Below are 24,789 nucleotides of genomic sequence, written 5' to 3'. Positions count from 1 at the left end.
CTCTGGAACCAACTCCCCCACAGAGATTAGAACGGCCCCCACCCTCCTTGTCTTTCGCAAATTACTTAAGATCCACCGCAAATTACTTAAGATCCACCTTTGTCGCCAGGCATGGGGGAGTTAAGTTATCCTTTCCCCCTAGGCTATTACAAGTTATGCATGGTATGTTTGTTTGTGTGTATGTTTGGTTTTTTATAATAAGGGTTTTTTTAGTTGTTTTTATTAATTGGATTGTTCATGTTGTTTTACCACTGTTGTTAGCCGCCCCGAGTCTGCGGAGAGGGGCGGCATACAAATCCCATAAATGAATGAATGAATGAATGAATGAATAAATGAATAAATAAATAGTAAATAAATAAATCAATCAATCAATCAATCAATCAATCAATCTCCTTTGCTTCCTAGATGTGTCCTGTCCAAACATTTGGGTAATTATTCTTTTTCAGATTACACCATTCTCCTGCACCGGGGTGTCACAGTAGTTAGAGTGCAGCACTGCAGGCTACTTCAGCTAACTGCTAACTTCAGCAGTTCATATCTCTCCATTGGCTCAAGGTTGACTCAGCCTTCCATCCTTCCGAGGTGGGTAAAATGAGGACCCAGATTGTTGGGGGCAATATGCTGATTCTGAGAATAGAATAGAATAGAATTGAATTGAATAGAATAGAATTGAATTCTTTATTGGCCAAGTGTGATTGGACACACAAGGGATTTGTCTTTGGTTCATATTCTCTCAGTGTACATAAAAGAAAAATTTGTCAAGAATCATGAGGTACAACACTTAATGATTGTCATATGGGTCAAATAAGCAATGAGGAAACAATCGATATTAATAAAAATCTTAAGGATACAAGCAACACGTTACAGTCATACAGTCCTAAGTGGGAGGAAATGGGTGATAGGAATGATGAGAAAAAACTAGTAGTAATAATAGTGCAAACTTAGTAAATAGTGTGACAGTGTTGAGGTAATTATTTGTTTAGCAGAGTGATGACGTTCAGGGGAAAAACTGTTCTTGTGTCTAGTTGTCTTGGTGTGCAGTGCTCTGTAGCAACGTTTTGAGGGTAGGAGTTTAAACAGTTTATGTCCAGGATGCAAGGGGTCAGTAAATATTTTCCCCGCCCTCTTTTTGACTCGTGCAGTATACAGGTCCTCAATGGAAGGCAGGTTGGCGGTAATTTTTTCTGCAGTTCTGATTATACTCTGAAGACTAGGTCTGTCTTGTTGGGTTGCAGAACCAAACCAGACAGTTATAGAGATGCAGATGTCAGACTCAATAATTCCTCTTAGAGAGGGCTGTAAAACCACTGTGAGGCAGTATATAAGTCTAAATACTATTGCTATTCTTGACTTTAGCTCATGGGTGTCAAACTTGCTGTGTCACGTTGCTGTCATGTGACATATTGTGATGTTTTCCCCCTTCACGGAGCTGTGGTGGGTGTGGCCTGTGCACGATGGATCTGGCCCATGGGCTGCCAGTTTGACTCCCCTGCTTTAGCTCATCTTCAGTTTGCTAATCCAGTGTGCCCCTTGTCCATTTATGTAAATTAAATACCATCACTGATTAAAAACCACCACCAAGGGAGTGTCAACAATTTCACCAATTTTTTTAGCAAGAAATGTCTACTACGGAGTTGAAGAAACGAATAACTCTAGAACTCAAGCTGTTGTGATAGATGCCTTAGTAGAAATATAGAAACATAGAAGACTGACGGCAGAAAAAGATCTCATAATCCATGTAGTCTGCCCTTATACTATTTCCTGTATTTTATCTTACAATGAATATATGTTTATCCCAGGCATGTTTAAATTCAGTTACTGTGGATTTACCAACCACGTCTGCTGGAAGTTTGTTCCAAGGATCTACTACTCTTTCAGTAAAATAATATTTTCTCACGTTGCTTTTGATCTTTCCCCCAACTAACTTCAGATTGTGTCCCCTTGTTCTTGTGTTCACTTTCCTATTAAAAACACTTCCCTCCTGAACCTTATTTAACCCTTTAACATATTTAAATGTTTCGATCATGTCCCCCCTTTTCCTTCTGTCTACCAGACTATACAGATTGAGTTCATTAAGTCTTTCCTGATACGTTTTATGCTTAAGACCTTCCACCACTCTTGTAGCCCGTCTTTGGACCCGTTCAATTTTGTCAATACCTTTTTGTAGGTGAGGTCTCCAGAACTGAACATAGTACTGTATTCCAAATGTGGTCTCACCAGCACTCTATATAAGGGGATCACAATCTCCTTCTTCCTGCTTGTTATACCTCTAGCTATGCAGCCAAGCATCCTACTTGCTTTTCCTACCGCCTGACTGCACTGTTCACCCATTTTGAGACTGTCAGAAATCACTACCCCTAAATCCTTCTCTTCTGAAATTTTTGCTAACACAGAACTGCCAATGCAATACTCAAATTGAGGATTCCTGGATGTTGATAAAGTAGCCATGGCAATTAAGATTGTTTTCGTATCCCACATCCGTAAGTTTCTAAAGGTACTTTCTGATTATTCTACGAAAACTTAATCTAACAGTGCTTAAATAAAAATGTTTTTACAAATTCCTGCCATTAATTTCACAACAATGAAACCTTGTTTAATTCTGATAGGAAACTATTTGTAACTCAGAGTTGAAAGGAGAGGTCCCTGTTGTTTTTTGCAGATCTTTCATTGACCAAACTTAGTAACATCAACAATTTTAATGAAGTTTGTGTAATGAAGCTTCTGCAAGAAAACAACCAAGCTCAGAGGATAACAAAGAACTCCTTATTGTTTAATTCTTTTTAGTTTCCATTTTTCTAGTGAATTTTGTTTTGTTCATAGTATTTTGTTAGTGACAAAATATAATACAGTATAACTTGCTTGAATGATACCCAACTTTAGCAATAACCAGCAAAGAAAATCTATCCCTTGTCCTTGCTTTATTTATGGATGTAACATCTTCTGAAGAAACCAATACTATTAGATCTTATGTGTTGCTACTTTTTTTTCCAAATGGAAATGTCTTTTTTAGCCTGCAGCATGTTTTGTTCATAAATGCCCTTTGTGAAGAATACAGATAATGTTTTATTTATTGTTTCATATATCTAAAGGAAACAGGTAATTTTTCTTTTATATAGAATGATTGGTTCCCAGAAACATAATATTGTCTCTTTGTGATTATTTTAAGATTTACAATATATTTACCAAAGCAGGGAAATTTGGAGAATCATGTTAATCATTTTTATAAACTAGGCTGTGTGTGTGTGTGAGAGAGAGAGAGAGAGAGAGAGAGAAAATGAGAGAGAGAGAACGCACAAACACTTACTTTGTAAAAATAAAGTTTCCTTACTGATGCTACTAATAACTAAGATTAGAAATCTTTTCTGGTTTCAAGTGTCCTTTTGGGAATGGTCCAAGCACCATGTTTAATTCAGTTTTTTTGGTGTACCCAGATGTGTCCTATGGATCTGCCATCATCTTGTTATCCATAAGCTCTGTCTTGCCAGCTGTTGTGATAGTGTCTGATCTTAGTGACAGAGAAATATTGTTGCAGTCCATATCTTTTCTCAAAAAAATATATATAACAAGGCAGTAACCTATACTGTACAGAAGAGATAATTTGTACTTGCAAGAGTGAGTTACAGTGGTACCTCATGATACAAACCCCTCGTCATACAAACTTTTCGAGATACGAACCGGGGTTTTTTCGCCTTACGAACCCGCCGCCCCACTGGGATACCCCACCTCTAGACTTCCGTTGCAAGCGAAGCACCCGTTTTTGCGATCCTGGGATTCCCCTGAGGCTCCCCTCCATGGGAAATCCCACCTCCTGACTTCCGCGTATTTGTGATGCTGTAGGGAAATCCCAGAAGGGGAATCCCAGGATCGCAAAAACCGGCCGCTCTGCTGGGCACCGCCACCCAGCTGTCACCTTCTGAAACAGCCGGGTACTTCTCGGCCTTCTCCCGAATGCAGAACCTGAAAAGTTCGGCAAAAGTTTGGCTTCGGGTTCTGGAGGATGCCGAGAAGCACCGCCACCCAGCACCGCCACCCGTTTGCCCAAATGCCAAACCTGGGTGGCGGCGCCCAGCGGAGCGCCCATTTTTGTGATCCCACCAACGCAAAAATGGGCGCTTTGGCTTGAAAAAGGGGCAGATTTTGGGCTTGCACGCATTAATCGGTTTTCCATTGATTCCTATGGGAAACATTGTTTCATCTTACGAACCTTTCACCTTACGAACCTCCTCCCGGAACCAATTAAGTTCGTAAGACGAGGTATCACTGTATATGTATATATGTATGTTGATAATCTTTGCACTGTGTGCATTGGGCTAAGGTTGAAAATTGGCAACTATATATTCCTAAGATCAGGCTTTGCACATAACCCAATACCTAAACTATTTTTTGCATTGGAATAGGAATAATTTGCTCTTGAGATCTGTTTCAGATTGAAATGATACAGATTGAAAATCTAGGCACAAATCTTGATTTAGTTCCTCTAAAAACTGTGGCTAGTCTGATTTCTCTTAAAGACAAACATATAGATGAATAAGTTTACAGGATTCCTGAGCATCTTTAGATTATTAATTGATTAGATTTATTGTGTTCAATTTCAATCCTAAATCCTTAATAGGACGACTACAAAAATCCATCTTTTCCTTCTGCATTTAACTAAGAGGATATTAGTTGTAAAACTTGAGGGGAATTTGTAGCTCAGAGTAGCTACAATGGTTGAACATAGCCAGCCAAGGATACATACACATAACAGTGTGCAGCCAGCAGAGGGAGTGAAAGTTAACAAACTTCCCCTATTATAATATTTTCCTGATAAATTAGTGTTATTGGACATACTTCTGTACAGCCTATTCCTAGATACATAGCACAATATTTGCTTGGTCTGCTTATTAGAATGATGTCTACATAATGGTATTTTTAGTAAGGTTTCCTAAATTCTCAAATTTTAGGAATTATATTAAAACATCTGTAGAGTATTGATTAGAAAATCATAAAAATAATTTGCTATTTCTTTGTTTTATCCTAAGCAAATATACATATGTATTATTTTTCTTTATCCTACGTGTATGTTCATCCCTGGTCCACCTATTACAATGTTAACTTGAACCTCCTCCTTTTCTCTGCCTTATGAGCTTACAACTTGAACCGGCGTCTCTCTGAATTGAAAGGGGAAGAATATAAAATACATGGGAAATGTAACTATACACATTGTGCAAACTACAACTATACCAACTTTATTTCATTGGATTTAATTCCTGTTTTAATCCTGACCAATTTTTGCCATGCAACATCCAACATGCCATTTGAAGACTAAGTAGCTTTCAGCCTAGAAAAAAATGCAGCCTTTCTTTAAACTCTAAAGATGAGCAATTCTTATTTTTAATAACTTTTCCTGGGAAGATAGAGTAGTGTCTAAGCCTTCTGGCATATTCCCATATAGTCATTGGCCATGCCCTTTTTATAGCTGTGAATCAAGGCAGTGGAAGCTATTCTTTTGTGTTAGCTGCAAGTTATATATTTTCCATTATATGCTTCAAGTGTTGGCATTAAATTTTTATGTTAAATTATAAGGTTTTTCTAGGGCAGTTTCCATAAAGCCCTCTTCAATGACTCTCTTGTGAATTTTAAGCAGTTTTGAAATAGAACAGCATGATTGTTAATTTTATTAGACAATTTAAAATATAAATACATGCAATCTTTTTTCACCCATCCTCAATTCTATTGTCCAACAGTTCTCATTACAAAGCAGTTTCTGAAATTGTCCTTGGGCTATGATGAGTTATTTATAGGAAAAAGCACACCTTTGCATGGATTGAGCTTTGAAGAAGGGCAAAGAAGGGCTCTGCTTGTGAGCGAAATGCACCTGAAAAATAGAGATTCAAAATGTTCAGCACTGGATTTAAATTTACAGCCTGGAAAAAATAAGAATTACTGTTCAGTAAGAAAAGAAGCAGTTGTACTTAAAATGTCTCCAGTCACCCATTGTCTCAGCTTACCATATCTTCTTGACTGTTTTATGAAATCTGATTAAATAATTAAGCTGAATTCAAGAAATGTTCACAAACATTAATATATACTGTATATAGAGTGCAATGAATGTTCACAAACATTTATACAGTGATACCTCGTCTTACAAGCCCCTCGTCATATGAACTTTTCGAGATACAAACCCGGGGTTTAAGATTTTTTTGCCTCTTCTTCCGAACTATTTTCACCTTATGAACCCCCGCCGCTGCTGGGATGCCCCTCCTCCTGACTTCTGTTGCCAGCCCATTTTCGCATTGGTGGGATTCCCCTGAGGCTCCCCTCCATGGGAAACCCCACTCCGGATTTTGCGATGCTACAGGGGAATCCCACCAGGGGAATCCCACCAGCGCGAAAACGCGATTTCGCTGAGGCTTCCCTCGCTGGGAAACTGCACCTCTGGACTTCCGTTGCCAGCCGAAGCCCCGTTTTCAGCGCCCATTTTCGCGCTGGTGGGATTTCGCTGAGGCTCCCCTCCATGGAAAACCCCATCTCCGGACTTCTGTGTTTTTGCAATGCTTGTAAAAACTGGCGCTTCACTGGCAATGGAAGTCCAGAGGTGGGGTTTCCCATGGAGGGGAGCCTCAGGGGAATCCCAGTAGCGCAAAAACAGATGCTTCGGCTGGCAAAAAGGGTTAATTTTTGGCTTGCACGCATTAATGGCTTTTCTATTGGTTCCTATGGGAAACATTGTTTCGTCTTACGAACTTTTCACCTTACGAACCTCTTCCTGGAACCAATTAAGTCAGTAAGACAAGGTATCACTGTATATAGTATATAGAGTGGATGGGCAATCCTCCACAGGCTAGGAGCTGTCTGATCTTTCATTTTCTGCTACCCTTTAAATAATGAAAAGGAACTTAGGAACTTTAGCACATCAGTTCATTGTTGATGAGAGGCTGAAGTCTCTTGTGGCAGTAGAGGGGCTCTGGATTCAGCTTTGAAGAAGAGTCAAGAATGCTTCTTCTTGTCAGTTAAATGCCCTTGAAGAGTAAGAGAGCGAAGCGTCCAATGCTAGATTTAAATTTACAACCTGGGGGGAAAAAAAGAATTACAATCAGAAAAGAAACATTTGTACCAGGTATGGGTTCCGGATTGTATGCAAGTTTATGCGCAGCAGCAAAAAACAAGGTGGTGGCACCTACAGGGGTGTGGCAGGCCTGGGTCTCTGTCGCTTCCAGTGACCCAGGCCACAAAGTTACGGTTCTATAGAACCGGTCCAAACTGGTAGGAACCCACCTCTGAGTTATATTTCCGCGAAGTAGAGATGCGGAAGTAAATACACCATTTTTGGCTATGGACAGTATCACAAGCCTTCCCTTAACACTTTAACCCCCTAAATTACCATTTCCCATTCCCTTAACAACCATTTACTCACCATTATTACTGGCACTCACCATTGAATAAGACACTTAATGATCCTGATATTTATAAACATAATAATTTATTAACAATAATTATTTTTTTTGTTATTTATTTGCAAAAATTATTAGTTTGGCGACGACGTATGATGTCATCGGGCGGGAAAAACCGTGGTATAGAAAAAACCCCGCAAAGTATTTTTTAATTAAGATTTTTTGAAAAACCGTGGTATAGGCTATTTGCGAAGTTCGAATCCACGAAAATCAAGGGAAGACTGTTGTATGCTTCATACATAGCTGCTTTTATCCCGAAGGATTGCCTGGACAAACATGGAAGTGAGTTGACATTGCCTCCTTCCTAGAGCTAAGGGGGAGGTACTGGCCGAAAGTCATCCAAGTAGCTGGAATAGAATTTACACTCTCCCACTTTCTAGCTTCCTGCCTTTTAATGCCTCCCATTAGAACAATTTAATAAAGCCAGTAGCAGAAGCCTGCTTAACTTCAGGGCTATTTTCCCTGCCTCTACCCACTACTAATAGATTTGGGACCTATAATTGTTGTGTATATTATGCTGTTCATAAATAATGATAATTCAATTGTCCTTTCAGGAAAACTATATGGGGGTCACTTGGTCATTTAAAATTTTTTTTAATTTCTTTCCTGGAATATTCAGTAATTAATTTGTTTTCTTTTGAGGGGAAGGGGGGCAGTGGCCAAGATCAGTCGTAAAGCCATGGTTCTGACTCTTAGCAGCACTGGTCAGATTATAAAGACAATATTTTTTTTTCACAGCTTCCTTTGCTGCTGTTTTTAAGGAGAGATGGATATGGCTGATTTGCCTAAATTGGGAACGACAAGTTGTAGGTAGTTAATTTTATAGAATACTTTTATGCTGCAGTAAGTGGAAAGAATTGACAAATATATTATTTATTATTTATTTTATTTATTTATTATTTGGATTTGTATGCCGCCCCTCTCCGAAGACTTGGGGCGGCTCACAACAAGTGAAAAAAAAACAATCCAATACATAATCCAATTAATTAAAATATTAAAAGTTTAAAAAACCCCTATACTGTACTAAGATACACACACACAAGCATACCATGTATATAATTCCCATATTGCTGGTAACACAAAATTGGCTTGCTCTTTCTTCCTTCTCTCATGAAAAAAATGCTGTTTATAAATTCTTGGTATCTTTTCAAAGGCATTCTAATAAATTCATTTTCTTGACTAGAGAGAAAAGAAACAAACATTTTAAATGCAATCTTGCTTTTATTCCCATCCCCAAAGCTGCGGCTTATAATTGTCCATTATGTTGCTAATTTGGCTAGTCTATAATAAAACATTCCATTTACTTTGACTTGCTCTTCCATCCCTCTGGTTTGTATTGTATTGTATTGTACCGTACCCTACCCTACCGTACCGTACTGTACCGTACCATACTGTGTTATATTTATATTTACCTGTCAAATCAGAAAACCTGTGGTCTAGAGGTTAAAGCTACTGCCTTACAGGCAGACTTCCCAAGTTCAAATCCCGGTAAGGGTATGGCTAGCTGATGAGAGAAAATAGCTTGAAATAGGTCTATACTAGTCTCCCTTTCTTTTCATTATCAGCACAAATATGTTGCAGAGAGAGGGGGGGGATATTTAAAATGGGAAAATGAGCATGGGGAAAATGAGCATATTTCTGTAGAGGAACCCTTGTCCCAGCTTGGTCATGGCCTATTTAGAAATTCATGGTTCTTTTTGTTTTGAGATCTAAATCCAGAGTGCCATTCTTCGTTAAGGTTTTAATTGTATTTAGGAAACAAGCAGACTGTGTACTCAGCTGTCTCTGATCAGTTAATTCAACCAACAGAAAACCACTCACTGCTCGAATTAAATTGGAAGGTGACTTCAAGGTAAATCTGATGTGACATGATAGATTGAATTAACTATTTCAAACCCTGAACCCTGTTCAGTGAGAAATCTTCATAAAGGCACATACGGTCAGGTTCTTCACAAGTACAGAAAAAGAAAACGATGAAGGCAACATTGACCTCCTCTTTCAAAGAACTCCTTTTTGCCCTGTTTTGAAAATAAACACTCCCACACTTTTTATTGCTATAGGACCGTGATGGCAAACCTATGGCACGTGTGGCACACAGAACCATATCGGAGCACACGCAAGGTGTTGCCCTATGTTAGATCCAGCATGAAAGCACGCTCTGGCCAGCTGATGTTTGGCCTTCTTTTCAGAGAAACAAACTTCCAGTTGGACTGGGTTTTTTTGCTATCCCACACTTCAGGGAAGTCTCCTGAAAAGTTGGGACAGTGAAAAACGGCCTAATGGGTCATTTCTGAACTTCTGGTTTGGCTATTTTTCGCTGTCCCCAGGCATCGGGAGTCCATTGGGAGGTGTGTGGGTATGCTGGGGGGCAGCGGGGGGGGGGGGGTGTTTCGCAAGATGGTGGTGGTGCATGTTGGCTTGTCTTGGTTTAGCTAGGGCAGTGATTTTCAACCTTTTTTTAGCCGCGGCACATTTTTTACATTTACAAAATCCTGGGGCACACCACCAACCAAAATGACACAAATCAAATAAATAAATAAATAAATAAATACATACATACATACATACATACATACATACATACATACATACATTCATAACCCCCTCGTATATACAATCCCATGTAACATCCCCTTATAAATACAGTTAATCATCAATCATCCCTACTCAAATTTATATCTCATTTCTCGGTACTTTTCCTGTCTTTCCCCCTTTTCTCTCTCATGTTTGTCATTTCTCTCTCTTCCTCCCTTTTTCCCTCATTCCTTTTCCCTCTCACTTCTCCTCTTTTTCCATCCCTGTCTCTCTCCCCCCCCTTATGTGCGTGTGTGTATACACACTGGAACCATTTCCAAAACCTGTTGAGGGCTGGGTTTTTTTCTCTTTTATTCTTTTCAAAAACAGGTGTGGGCTGGGGAGGCGTTTCTTATTATTTGGGTGCTTTTTACCATATGCTTCATGAATCACCCCTCTCTCTCTCTTTTGTTTCTCTCTCCTCTCATTCTCTGCCTCAATCATTTCTCCTTTTTTCTCCCCTTTTTGTTCTCATTTCTCTCTCTCCTTTCCTTTCCCTATCTGTCTCTCTTGCTTTCTCTCTCTCTTGCTATCTCTTTTTCTCTCTTATTTTCTTTCTCTCTCTCTTGTTCTTTCTCCCTCTCTCTTTCTCTCCCTCCCTCTTTCTCTCTCTTTTTCTCACTTTCTCTCTCTTGTTTTTTCTCGCTCTCTCTTGCTTTCTCTCTCTCTCTCTCTTGTTTTCTTTCTCACACTCTCTTGTTTTCTTTCTCACACTCTTTCTCTCTCTTGTTCTCTCTCTTGCTATCTCTTTCTCTCCCCCCTTTCTCTCTCTCTCTCTTTCTCACTTTCTCTCTATCTTGCTGTCTGTTGCTCTCACTCACTCTCGTTCTCTCTCCGTTCTTCTCAGCGGAGGCTGGCGAAGGTGATATTCAATGTCGGGGGCGCGCGGGCGGGGGCGCGCGGGCGGTTGCGCGTGCTCCCTACCCCCCTGCTAGCCGCTCGGAATATTCAAAATAAGAAAAGCCTTCACCGGTGAAGGTTTTTCTTATTTTGAATATTCCGAGCGGCTAGCAGGGGGGTAGGGAGCGCGCGCAACCGCCCGCGCGCCCCCGACATTGAATATCACCTTCGCTGGCCTCCGCTGAGAGAACGCCTGCCCCGTCTCTCCTGCAACCCCCTTGCTGAGAGCCCGGGACGAAAGTGCTCTCGGCAAAGGTGAGACGGGCAGGGCGTGCGTTCCGGGTGCAGGAGGAGCCACGCCGAAAGGCAGGAGACAGCGGAGGAGGAGAGGGGGCGGGCGGGGGGGCAGCGCTGAAGGGCCGAGGGGGCTGGAGGCACCGTGGGGAGGCAGGGGCGGCCGCGGCTCCCTTCCCTTCTGCTGCCGGCGCCTCCCCGCCTCCCCGCCCCCCCGCGGGCTGGCAGGGGGATGAGGAGCGCACGGCCGTGAAAAAGGGTGCACGCGGGGGTATTTTGGGGTGCACGCGCGCACACGCGCAGCTTTCGGGGAAGCGACGAGAAGCCATGGGCGCGAGGGGGCCGACTTTCAAAGCAACCTTTGCCGGCTTCCCGCGGGAGGGTGTCAATAGCGGCGGCTGGGGGCGGCGGGGGGCAATAGCGGGGGGGCCAGCCGCCTCGCGGCACACCTGACCATGTCTCGCAGCACACTAGTGTGCCGCGGCACACCGGTTGAAAAACACTGAGCTAGGGTATGAAACCTTCGACAATACCGAGCAGAGAATTTTAACAGAGCGTGGATGTGTGATAAAGCCAAGACACAGACTTAGTTAAATAAGTATTATTTACATATAAACAAAATATAAACAATCCAGAATAAGCACAAATGCAGAATAATACGCACTGAGCAATTACAAGATTAGAGCACAAAGCAAAATACAATATAGATAACAAGCACGAAGCTAAAATACAATATAGATAAAAGCACAAAGCTTATACAACTGCCCCGTCTCAAGCAAAAGTAAAGGAAATGACCTAGCAAAATAATGAGCTTTTATAGCTTCAATGAGGAAGTGACGGAACAGCCTTGAAGATTAACTCTTCAAGTACAAGTTAACCCTTTAAGTGCACATTAACCTTTTAAGTACACGTTTGGTACAGTTTACAATATGCAGTTTACAATGGCAATCCCTAACACACATGTACTCCTGTACTAACAGTGCACATGCATGGGGGATGGCATGGGTTTGGACACGCGCGCACAAACACCCTTTTGGCACCTGAGCCAAAAAAGGTTTGCCATGACTGCTATAGGATGAGAAGAATCTCTTTGCATTCTGGCTTCATTGCCATGTTCATCTTTCATTGTAATCAGCCTATTAGGAATGAGTCCAAACCTGTGTAGAGATGATCATAGCTGCAAACAATCATACTACATCTTTATCTAGATATCTTCTTCCTGGGCAAATCTGCGTTTGGTTCCTATAAAATAAGGAATGAATAATTGGAATTTGTCTAGAATCAGGGGTAGGCAAAGTTGGCTCTTCTGTGACATGCGGACTTCAACTCCCAGAATTCCTGAGCTAGCATGATTGGCTCAGGAATCCTGGGAGTTGAAGTCCACAAGTCATAGAAGAGTTAACTTTGCCTACCCCTACTCTAGATCGCGGGTGTCAAAACTCGCAATGTTACATTGTCACATGACATATCACAATTTTTCTCCCTTCGCTCAATGGGGGTGGGGTGGTCAGTGTGTGAGTTTGACATCCCTGTTCTAGATGAACAGGTCAGAAGCCATTGCCAAAGAGGTTCGTGCCCAACTTCAGCTGATACTTCTGTTGCTAGCAAGTTACTCACACCCTTAGCTTCACCCATCTAGGCTACTGCAATGCACTCTATTTGCATTTGACCTTAAAGAACATTTGGAAACTTTAGTTGGTTCAACATGCAGCTACCTCTGCATTACATTGGTTGCCAGTTGGTTTCTGGATTCAATCTGGTTATGGTTTTAAAAAAAAAATCTATAAAGCCTTTCATGGATTTACCACATGCCAACTTCAACCTGTCAAATTGAATCTAGTAGGAAGAAACTACTGCAAAATGCACACTTTGAAGGAGCTTCAGGGGACTTCTGTTTTTTCATTACAGCAACAATATTGTCAGCTTCACTGCTGCGATCAGGCTGGTTCTGTATTTGCTGGTTTTCCACAAGATTCTGTTTTGTAGAGACTTCCCCTGACTTCTTGTTGCTATCTTTAAATAATAAATAAACGTAAATCTTCTGATTATGTGCTTTCCTTGTGAAAGGCTGTGCAGGCAATGTAGGAATCTCTCTCTCTCTTTCTCTCTGTCTCTCTCCCCCTCCTCTCTCCCACCCTCCCTCCCACTTTTACCCAAATTGGGGTGATTTACTGCCTTACACCATGAATAATTTGATTCATCTATACAATCTTATTATCTGCTGGCTCAGTTTTGAGATAGCTTTCTTAATAACAGAGGTTCATCTTGATCAAGCTTTCTGGCAATTATAAAAAAAGGTTTTAATTCCCAACTACTACTCCTCCACCTACCAATCCTGATCAAAAGAGCGAAAAAAATCAGATTAACCTTCCTTAATACCAATATTAAGATTAAAAGTTCTCCCCCCTCTCCCGTCCAATTACTGTTTCCCAATTATTACTTAGATAAAAACCTAATCCCGTCTAGACTGGTTTTTATCTGAAACTAAATTCTAAGACACAACATTCAAAACCCAATAAAAAAAGAAAAAAAATGCTGCTTGCTTTTTAAGATGTGGACAAAATGGTAGCTTGTATGGTCATTTGTGTGATCCAAATCCAGCCTATATGTAGCAGGAGCAAGATAAACAATTTTTATCTTGGCTTTTTAAATTTGCGTCTTGCCATGGTTAGCCTTAATTGATTATTCTTTCAAGTAAGAATGGCTGAAAAAATCTAGTGCCTGCTTTGTTACAACATAAATTCAGCTAGTTTTCCTGATTGCTTTTTCACGCAATATTCCTTGAGTGTGCATGTTTATGGGATCAGAATAAAATTGCTGATGAAGGAAGAAGAGATCATGCCTCATTCACATATTAGAGCATTTTGTTTTGTTGGCTTTCCCTTACACTTTGTTTTACTAAAAGATTGGAGGGAACACTTCATCTTTAAACCTGCTAGCATACATGAATTAACAGTTGAAGCATGTCAGGCTGTGATCGTAACGTCCTATTCTCTTCTATACATAGCTTAACTGGAAGGTAATGTTGAAACTCTTATTTGAGGAAAAACGTCTTATATCCTAAGAGGACATCAGGCTAATAGTTTTAACTCGTCACAAGAATTGCTGTAGCTGCAGCACTTTAGATGGGAATTATCTTCAACTGCCTCTTGCACATGCTTTTGTCTACTAAGTCTTTGTCGATTATAGTCCTGGTAGGGTTAATTCTCCTGCTTCATTAATTGTCCCTCCCTTGGAATGAATAGCCTGCCTCTGAGATAGCTTGAACCCCTCTGATGACAATATCTGTGCGATGTGGGTCCCAAGGGCCATTCCATCTCTTTAAAGGTGAAACCAATAACCTACTTTCTTTTTACTTTACTTGAAACCAATAACCTACTTTCCAACAAACAATTCGGCTTCAGGAAAAAATTATCCTGCAATCTGCAACTCTTACACTGTAAAAACATATGGACTACCCAACTTGATCAGGGTAGATCAATAGATGCAATCTATATAGACTTTTGCAAAGCCTTTGACTTAGTAGTTCATGACAAACTTCTTCTGAAACTAAAATCCTATGGCATCGCTGGACCTCTGCATGATTGGATCCCACCAGACAACAAGTGGTCAAAATAGGTAACGCCATATCTAATCCTGCTCCAGTTAACAGTGGCGTCCCACAAGGCAGTGTTTTAGGACCTACTCTCTTTATACTCTACATAAACTATCTCTGTGACAATATCACAAGCAATTGTGTTCTCTTTGTTGATGATGTTAAACTATTTAATACCTCTGGCAATACTTCTACCCTTCAAAAGGACCTTGACCATGTAGCTGAATGGTCTAACAACTGGCAACTTCAAACCTCTACCAACAAATGCTCCGGCCTACCCATTGGTAAAAAGAATCTGAATACTAAATACATACTTGGTAAAACTGAACTCACAGAGGACCCTCACTCAGTCAAAGACCTTGGAGTACTCATTTCCAATGACCCAGAGCCCACTGTAACAGCATTGCCAAAAAAGCATTAAGAATTGTAAACCTAACCTTACGTACCGTGTTTCCCCGAAAGTAAGACAGTGTCTTACTTTCTTTTTATCCCCAAAAGCCCCACTATGTCTTACTTTCGGGGTATGTCTTATATTGGGGAAAAAATTGTCAAATTTTTTGTTTTAACCATAAAATTAACATTTATTAACAACCTGAACAGTATTGTATTCACCACAAAAGAGCAGATGATACCCCAGTATGCCAGTGTGTATGTTTTACTGATGTATGATTAATACTGTGTGCATTACCGTATTTTAAGCAGGAGGCGGCAGTGACAAGTGCAGGGGACGGCGCGGTGACGTATGGAGAGGGGGACGGCGCGGTGACGTATAGAGAGGGGGGCGGCGCGGAAGTGGGCAGGAGGCGGTGCTCATTAAGATCAGAGGGAGGTGGCAGACGCGGTGACGTATGGAGAGGGGGACGGTGCGGACGTGGGCAGGAGGCGGCGCGCAGCTAGATGAGAGGGAGGCGGCAATACCCCTGTGTTTCCCCGAAAGTAAGACATATGTCTTACTTTCGGGGTACGGCTTATATTAGCCGACCCCCCTGAAACCCCCGATACGTCTTACAATCGGGGGTGTCTTACTATCGGGGAAACAGGGTAGCTTCTTCTCTAGAAACACTGATTTATTAACCAGAGCATACAAAACATTCGTCAGACCTATTCTAGTAATACAGCTCACCTGTGTGGAATCCACACTGCATATCAGACATTAATACAATTGAAGGAGTCCAGAAATACTTCACAAAAAGAGTCCTTCACTGCTCCTCACGTAACAAATTACCCTACTCCTCCAGACTTTAAATACTACCTGTATGACAATCGTTAAGTGTTGTACCACATGATTCTTGACAAATGTACAGTATCTTTTTCTTTTATATACCCTAAGAGCATATGCACCAAGACAAATTCATTGTGTGTCCAATCACACTTGACCAATACAATTCTATTCTATTCTAGAAAATTTGCAACCTCCAGAACCGCCTGCTACCGCACGAATCCCAGCGAACGATAAAGTCCCACAGAGTTGGCCTTCTCCGGGTCCCATCGACTAAACAATGTCGTTTGGCGGGCCCCAGGGGAAGAGCCTTCTCTGTGGCGGCCCCGGCCCTCTGGAACCAACTCCCCCCGGAGATTAGAATTGCCCCCACCCTCCCTGTCTTTCATAAAATATTCAAGACTCATTTATACCACTAAGCATGGGGGAGTTGAGATATTCCTTCCCCCTAGGCCATTACAAGTTATGCATGGTATGTCTGTGTGTATGTTTGGTTTTATAATAAGGGTTTTTAGTTGTTTTATTACTGGATTGTCACATGCTGTTTTTATCATTGTTGTTAGCCGCCCCGAGTCTACGGAGAGGGGCGGCATACAAATCCAATAAATTATTATTATTATTATTATTATTATTATTATTATTATTATTATTAACTACATTGTCTCCGAACTGATTTAACTGTTGTTCATAAAATCATACAACATAATGTGCTCCCTGTCAGTGACTATTTCACCTTTAACAACAGCAACACAAGAGCACGTAATAGATATAAATTGAATGTAAATCGCTCCAAACTTGACTGCAGAAAATACGATTTCAGCAATAGAGTGGTCACCGCCTGGAACACATTACCTGACTCTGTTGTTGCTTTCCCCAACCCCAAAATCTTCAACCTTACATTATCTACAATTGACCTCTCCCCTTTTCTAAGAGGTCTGTAAGGGGCGTGCATAAATGCACTTTTGTGCCTAATGTCCCTGTCCTGCTGTCTTATTATCCTTTCTATGACTACGTTCTACTTATGTTATGTTAATATGTACAGTAGTACCTCTAGATACGAGCTGCTCCACATGCGAGTATTCCAAGTTACGAGCCACCAGGGGAGCGAAATTTCTTTTCGAGACCCGAGCTCTAATTCGGGATACGAGCCGAGCATCCACTAGGTGGCACAAGAATCCTTGCTTCTGGTTATCTCGGAGGGGAAAAACAAAGTCTAAAGCCATTTGTTCCAGATACGAGTTGTTTCACATACGAGCTCCGTTCTGGAATGAATTAAACTCGTATCTAGAGGTACTACTGTATTATAATACTACACTTGTTTGACAAATAAATAAAATAAATAAAAATTAAATTAAATTTAAAAGGTGTGAAGTTCCCAGAAAATGAATGGTGGGTGTGAGCTTATCAGGCTCCTTCTATAGCTGCTAGTCTCCATTTTGAATCCATCTAGAAAGCTGAATCTATCTAGAATCCTCCAGGAGTTGAGCAACATATAAATCAAACAAATAAATAAATCTCTCTATGAAAGTTGAAAGTGCAGAGGAGGAGGGGGAGAGGAAGACTGTGGGGATGGGATCCTTTTGCTTAATTAAATTTAGTTATCTTTAATTGTCCTGGCCACTGCTTAGAGTTATGGCTAATTACCATCTCTTGATTTGGCAATAAAGCCTTAAAACAACGTGTGCAAGCAATTCCAGTAATGAGTAGTAATGAAATTGTCTCTCCAGCATTGCAGTCAGTAGGCTTAGTGGAAAGAGTAACATGTTATTTATGCCACTCATTGTTAAATTCAGGAGATTTGTGGATTTGTGTTAGTTCTATGTGTTAAATATTTATTGATGTGACAAATTTTAAAGTTATTTGGAAACACTTATTTTTTTTGAAATTGCAATAGTCCAGGACTACAATTTATATTATTTTAGTGCATGGTTTGATAGTAGTTCAGGCTCCAGAGCTGTCCTTATTTATAAAACGTCCATTTTGCTTTGCAATATAAAATATTTTTCTGCTACTTTTCATAATACCTGTCTGCAAGTCCTTAAATAAAATGTCTTTTCCTGATTCCCTACCAATCTTTACTGTGAATCGGATGAGCAGATCATTTTACATTCAGCTGGCAAGAATAGGATACTGTTAAAAATAAAGGAATAGTGGCAGGTAAAGGTTAGACTGAAAAGCATGGATAAAAATGGTGTCTTTGAAGTTTTGCTATCACTTGGCAGGGGTTGCTTGCCTGCTGATTTTTAACCTTTTTTTAATGACTAAGTAGGATTTCTCTCTCTTTCCCTTTTCTGTTTAGATACCTCTTTCCCTTGCTTCATCTCCGTCCAGTTTTATATTGCTCCCTTTCCTTTCCCTTCCCTTCTCATGGCTTATCTGCATTCTGATATTTTTATTTTTATTTTCTGACTCTCCTGGGAGGGAAATATGTTTCCTCTTGTATGTTCTGTTGGAAAAAATGACCTATGTTTGTAAAAGAGAATTATTGGTACATAGAGGTACAGTAATTTTATGAATAGATTACTTTATTTAACAAGCAATTTATTTTAATCAGTAATATTGATTCATTTTCTTTCTATCCCTGCCTTTTTTTGAAATGTGGTCTTTGGCAAGTAGAGTGATACCTCGTCTTACGATCTTAATTGGTTCCCCGACAAGATTTGTAAGGTGAAAAGTTTGTAAGATGAAACAATGTTTCCCATAGGAATCAATGGAAAAGCGATTAATGCGTGGAAGCCCAAAACTCACCCCTTTTGCCAGCCAAAACGCCCGTTTTTGCACTGCTGGCTCCCCTACATGGGAAACCCCTACATGAGGCTCCCCTACATGGGAAACCCCTACATGAGGCTCCCCTACATGGGAAACCCCACATTCGAACTTCCGTGTTTTTGTGATGCGGGGGAATCCCAGCAGCGCAAAAAAGGGTGCTTCACTGGCAACGGAAGTCCGGAGGTGGGGTTTCCCAGCGAGGGGAGCCTCAGCAAAATTGCAGCATCGCAAAAACACGGAAGTCCTCAAAACCCCACCTCCGGACTTCCGTTGGCAGCGAAGGGCCCATTTTTGAGCTGCTGGGATTCCCCTGCAGCATCGCAAAAACACGGAAGTCCAGAAGTGGTGTTTCCCATGGAGGGGAGCCTCAGGGGAATCCCAGCAGTGCAAAAACAGGCCCTTTGCTGGCAACAGAAGTTTGGAGGCGGGGCATCCCAGTGGCAGCGGCTTGGGTCTGTAAGGTGAAAATAGTTTGGAAGAAGAGGCAAAAAAATCTTAAACCCTGGGTTTGTATCTCGAAAAGTTTGTATGACGAGGCGTTTGTAAGACAAGGTATCACTGTATATCTAAATGGCTACAATCATATACAAACAAATATTTCGCCTGCGCACATTTTATATTCTCTCCCCCCCCCACCCCCATGTAGTTGTTTTGTATCCTCTTTCCCATTTCCAATAATTTCTTGATATTTCTCATGCTGTCTGTCTAATCAATCAGCCTATTCTGTTCTGTTGGACACTTAGTCTTCCTAGTCAATTCATTCTCTCAATTGTTGTTAGTGATTTCTCCTTATAGTAACTATTCTTTTTTGACATTCCAGTTGTGGAAAATTCTTATTTATGAGACTTTAACTTTTTTTAATTTTTGGCGAAAGTGGAAATGTGAACTAATTGTCTACTTTTTATATGTAATAAAGTGTTCTTTTTGTAACTTCTTTACAGCCTCAACCCACAAAATGTCAGTAGAATAGGTGAAATAACTAATGGAACCTGCCATGAACCATTTTGAAGGACCACCTGAAGGAGAGGTCAGTGATGAACTAGGAAACAGAGAAGTGAATGAATCTGTAGAGGCAGACCTAGAACATTCTGAAGTAGAGGAAGAGCAGCAACAGTATGCCACTCATTACGCAAGATGTGCCAATGGCAGCCATGAACGACCTTCTAGGCAAGAAGAGGAAAGCACACTAACACGATCAGCCAGCACTGAAAGCGGCTTCCATTATCACACTGACACTGCTGAAGGAGATGTGATAGCCATAGCAGAAGACAGCTATGAAGGTGACAGAGTCCTCGAGAATGAGGATGAGAGCGCCTACGCGGTGCAGTACCGACCTGAAGCTGAAGAGTACACTGAAAATGCAGAGGCAGAGCACGCCGAAACCATTCATAACCGAACTCTTCCCAACCACTTGCACTTTCATTCCATTGAGCACGAGGAAGCCATGAATGCAGCGTATTCTGGTTACGTGTACACTCACAGGCTCTTCCATCGCGGGGAAGATGAGCAGTACGCGGAGCCCTATGCTGATTACGGGCTGCAGGAACATGTGTATGAAGAGATAGGTGACACGCCTGACCTTGACGTGCGGGAAGGTCTTAGACTGTACGAGCAAGAGAGGGAAGAAGCTGACAACTATCGAAAGGAAGCTTTGGGTGCACGCCTTCACCACTATGACGAGCGCTCCGATGGGGAGTCCGACAGTCCTGAAAAGGAGGCGGAATTTGCCCCATATCCTCGCATGGACAGTTATGAACAAGAGGAAGACATAGACCAAATAGTGGCTGAAGTCAAACAAAGCATGAGTTCTCAGAGCCTGGACAAAGCTGCTGAAGAAATGCCAGAAGCCGAACAAAATATGGACATGAACATTCCCGCTAACATGCGCCATGAAACCAACAATCAGGTTTCGACCAACGCTAGACCTGGAAATGCAGGCGAATCAGTGCAAAGGTATAGCAAGGAAAAAAGGGATGCCATATCACTGGCAATTAAAGACATTAAGGAAGCTATTGAGGAAGTGAAAACAAGGACTATTCGTTCTCCATATACTCCCGATGAACCAAAAGAACCCATCTGGGTGATGAGACAGGACATCAGCCCGACCAGGGATGGCGAAGATCAAAGACCACTAGAGGGAGATGTGAGTATGCCAACTTTTGAATTGCACTTTGAAAGCAAACGTGTCAGAATTTTCATTAGATTATCACTTTATATCTTTGGCAGGTTGGGTGTAGGTTTTTAATCTGCTTTGCAAAACGTATTACCCACAATAAAGCTGAATGCTCTTTTTAAAAATGTGCTTTAAAATTATAATTATTAAAATATGAACTTCCTCTTGACTACCTTTTGATCCTTGCTGTATATCAAACAAAAAGGAGGGGGAAAAATTAAGATGGTTTGCATAAAACATCAACTTTCTTGACAAGAATTCTAAATAGTTGTGCTTATGAATTTGTTTTTGTCATCAATAGTGTATTGGCTGTGCAGAAACAGAATGTCACGCTAAGCTATTGTTAGCCCTTTTGAAATATGTGACTTTTTAAATCATCCATAGAGCAGATGTTTCCCTGCCATAATCCACATAACATTGTCTCATAGTTCAATATTTATTTTTTCCCCAAAATTTTCTTGCTTTCAGTGCAGCATCTCCAATGCCCCATTATGGTATTTTTATGTTTGGCATGCTAAAATGCCAGGTTTTTAAAATTTCTATGCAAATTTAATTCCAGAAAGGTGCACATAATAGATTTTGGTAGAATTTATTAGTTTGTTTATTTTAATTTATTGGCTGCCCAACTCCAGTGACTTCTGGGCATCGCATCAAGCAAGGAAAAATATGAAAACAGGTAAAAACATTGAATCAAGCAGACAGCTCAGACTAAAATAATGTAATACACGGCTAGTAGAGAATATTTATAGCTCAGGGTTGAACTGTGGGATCTTTGGGGCTCTCTGAGCTTGGTTGATTTCTTGCAGACATTTCAGTGATGATATTATCTAGTTTGGTAATGAAACATATGCAAGAAAATAACCAAACTCAGAAAACACCAATGACTTACAATTTAATATATAAGAAGAACAACAAGAGGCATTTTACAATATACAGTGATACCTTGGCTTACAAACTTAATTGGTTCCGGGACGAGGTTCTTAAGGTGAAAAGTTTGTAAGCTGAAACAATGTTTCCCATAGGAATCAATAGAAAAGCGATTAATGTGTGCAAGCCCAAAACTCACCCCTTTTGCCAGCCGAAGCGCCCGTTTTTGCGCCGCTGGGATACCCCTGAGGTTCCCCTCCATAGGAAACCCCACCTCTGGACTTCTGTGTTTTTGCGATGCTGCAGGGGAATCCCAGCAGGGGAATCCCAGCATCGCAAAAACAAGTGCTTCTCTGGCAATGGAAGTCCGGAGGTGGGGTTTCCCATGGAGAGGAGCCTCAGGGGAATCCTAGCAGCGCAAAAACGGGTGCTTCGCTGGCAACTGAAGTCCAGAGGCGGGGCATCCCAGCGGCGGTGGTGAGTTTGTAAGGTGAAAATAGTTTGTAAGAAGAGGCAAAAAAATCTTAAACCCCAGGTTTGTATCTCGAAAAGTTTGTATGACGAGGCGTTTGTAAGATGAGGTATCACTGTACTGGACATATTGTATAATAATAATAATAATAATACTGGACAGGCAGAAACAGTTGGAAACAAGCAATCTCATACATACAGATCCTATCCCATACCAAGATTTGTACGTAATAATCAGACCTTGAATTACACTCAGAAGCCAACCGATAACTAATACAATTTGCATAGCAGTGGTGAAATATAGGCACATTGAGAGACACCCATTACAAGGGGACACAATCTGAAGTTAGTTGGGGGAAAGATCAAAAGCAACATGAGAAAATATTATTTTACTGAAAGAGTAGTAGATCCTTGGAACAAACTTCCAGCAGACGTGGTAGATAAATCCACAGTAACTGAATTTAAACATGCCTGGGATAAACATATATCCATCCTAAGATAAAATACATAAAATAGTACAAGGGCAGACTAGATGGACCATGAGGTCTTTTTCTGCGTCAGACTTCTATGTTTCTATGTTTCTATTACTGTCCATGTCACTGCATTTTGAACGAGTTGCAACTTCTGGGTGGTTTTCAAGAGCAGCCACAATTAGGTTGTATTGCAATCTAACCATAAGATGACCATGACAGTCTGAAGGGCCTCCTGATCAAGGAAAGTGTGCAAAGACAAGAACTGTCACCTGCTCTTTGAGCAGTAGCTGCGAATCCCGAAGGAACACCAAAACTGCACATCCGTCTTGGCTGTGGAAGTTTAGCCTCATCCAAAATCAAAGATGATGACATCCCCAAAACAGGAGGTCCAAACAGTTGCAGCTTTGTTAGGATTGAGCCAAACTCTGTTCTCCCCCATCCAGACAGCCTGTAGATACTTGTTAAGGAGTGAGCAGAGTGACCCTTGAGTTACCAAGGATGCACAGAGGAAACGTGGAGGCCTAGCAGATATCCAGCTGGTAGCTCAGAGATATGAGTAATGGTTCAGTAAGACAAACCAGATATTGCCCTCGGAGCGAACCCACCAACTCAAAAGCCCTTATTTTCAGGGTAAAACCAAACTCTTTATTGAGAAAAGCACACACAGTGACAAGCAGATTTTGAACGGAAAGGAAAGGGGAATTTTTTCTCTCTCCACAATTAAGCATAAATAGAGTCTGGGAAAGGCGCCAAACTCGGCCTAATTGGAATTCATTAGATAACAAGTCCATTTATCATTTAAGCATATAAATCAGCTCACCCAAGGAAAAATCCTCCAGCAGATAATGTCTTTTATTGAGGCAGAAATCATGGTTTTGAAGCCTTGTTCAAGCACACCCCTGCTCTACAACCTCTTCCATGAACGGCGTTGAAACCCCACACCCAATTACCCAAAATCCTTTGCCTTTATACTGGCTTAGGCTGTAAGCTAATACCTTTTGCTATTCAATTCCTCTTCTCAACAATCTCCTATAGCGAGGATCTATCCACTGACTATCCCTTCCAATGTCTTCCTCATCTTCTGACTGGGACCACTCCCCCATTGTCATATCAGCCCCCTCTAGTGGTTACTCGAGTTCACTCAGGTCACTTTCTCCCTCACTCTCTACATCAGCTGGCAACCCCCCTGGCCCAGGGTATCCAGAGAGGCCTGGCTCATCATCCTCAGAATCTGACATGACCTGAAGTGGACATGAAGCACTTACAACAGATATATCAAGTGTATAACTATTATTTTACTTTGCCAAATATCAGTCAAGAACAAACCTAATCATACACAGTTAAACCAGCCATTACATATACAATACTATATCTTACTTGTTCAGCTTACAAATACATAAACCAGCATTTAGCTCAAAGTAGTCCCTGAGAACATAACAGTAATAGCAGAGAATAATCAGGGGGGGGGGGGAGAGAGAGAGAGACGCTTCTGGCTCCCTCTTATAGCTAACTACAACACTAACTCTTAAAGCTATAGTGTTATAATTTCATTTAAACATACATTGATAGTTTGTTTATATATTGCCAAACCCAACCAGTTATGTGCTCCCCTTTGGGTAGTCAATATATAAACTCTATGCATTTCCAGCATTTAACATTGAGTCTAACAAAACTGAATTGAGTGCTAACAATACTGAATCAGTGCATTGACAGCTTCACCTGTATCATTCAGGATGGAGATGTAAAGTTGGATACCATCAGCATAGTGATGATGCTGTACCTCAAACTGGCAGATGACCTCATCAAGTGTTTTCAGGTAGATATTGAACAGGATAGGGGAGAAGTGACAAGCCCTGAGACACCCCACATGTGAAGGGCCACAGATGTGATTTCTTCCCCCGTGTCTATACTGACTGGAAATGACCATTACAGAAGGAGGCGAACCACTGGAGTACTGTGCCTTGAGCTCCTAATTCCCATAGCCAGCCCAGATGGATAATGTGGTTGAAGTATTGAAAGCTACTGAACTACCAAGGAGCCCTAGGATGGAAGCACCACTCCCATCCTGAAGAGTCATCAGC

General features: G+C 41.1%; 1 protein-coding gene across 2 annotated transcripts in view; it reads left to right on the top strand.

Annotated features, from left to right (window-relative positions):
• Window positions 1–24,789, top strand: part of APBA1 (amyloid beta precursor protein binding family A member 1) — a 106,213-nt gene that overhangs the window by 34,387 nt on the left and 47,037 nt on the right. For both annotated transcript variants that reach the window (XM_070742642.1, XM_070742641.1), the window contains exon 2: window positions 19,666–20,867. In XM_070742642.1, coding sequence (XP_070598743.1) covers window positions 19,707–20,867 — 1,161 coding nt within the window. In that variant the 5' untranslated portion in view covers window positions 19,666–19,706. The remainder of the gene's footprint in view (window positions 1–19,665; window positions 20,868–24,789) is intronic.

Source organism: Erythrolamprus reginae, chromosome 2 (assembly GCF_031021105.1).
Source record: "Erythrolamprus reginae isolate rEryReg1 chromosome 2, rEryReg1.hap1, whole genome shotgun sequence".
NCBI lineage: Eukaryota > Metazoa > Chordata > Lepidosauria > Squamata > Dipsadidae > Erythrolamprus > Erythrolamprus reginae.
This window is presented reverse-complemented; position numbering and strand designations above follow the sequence as displayed.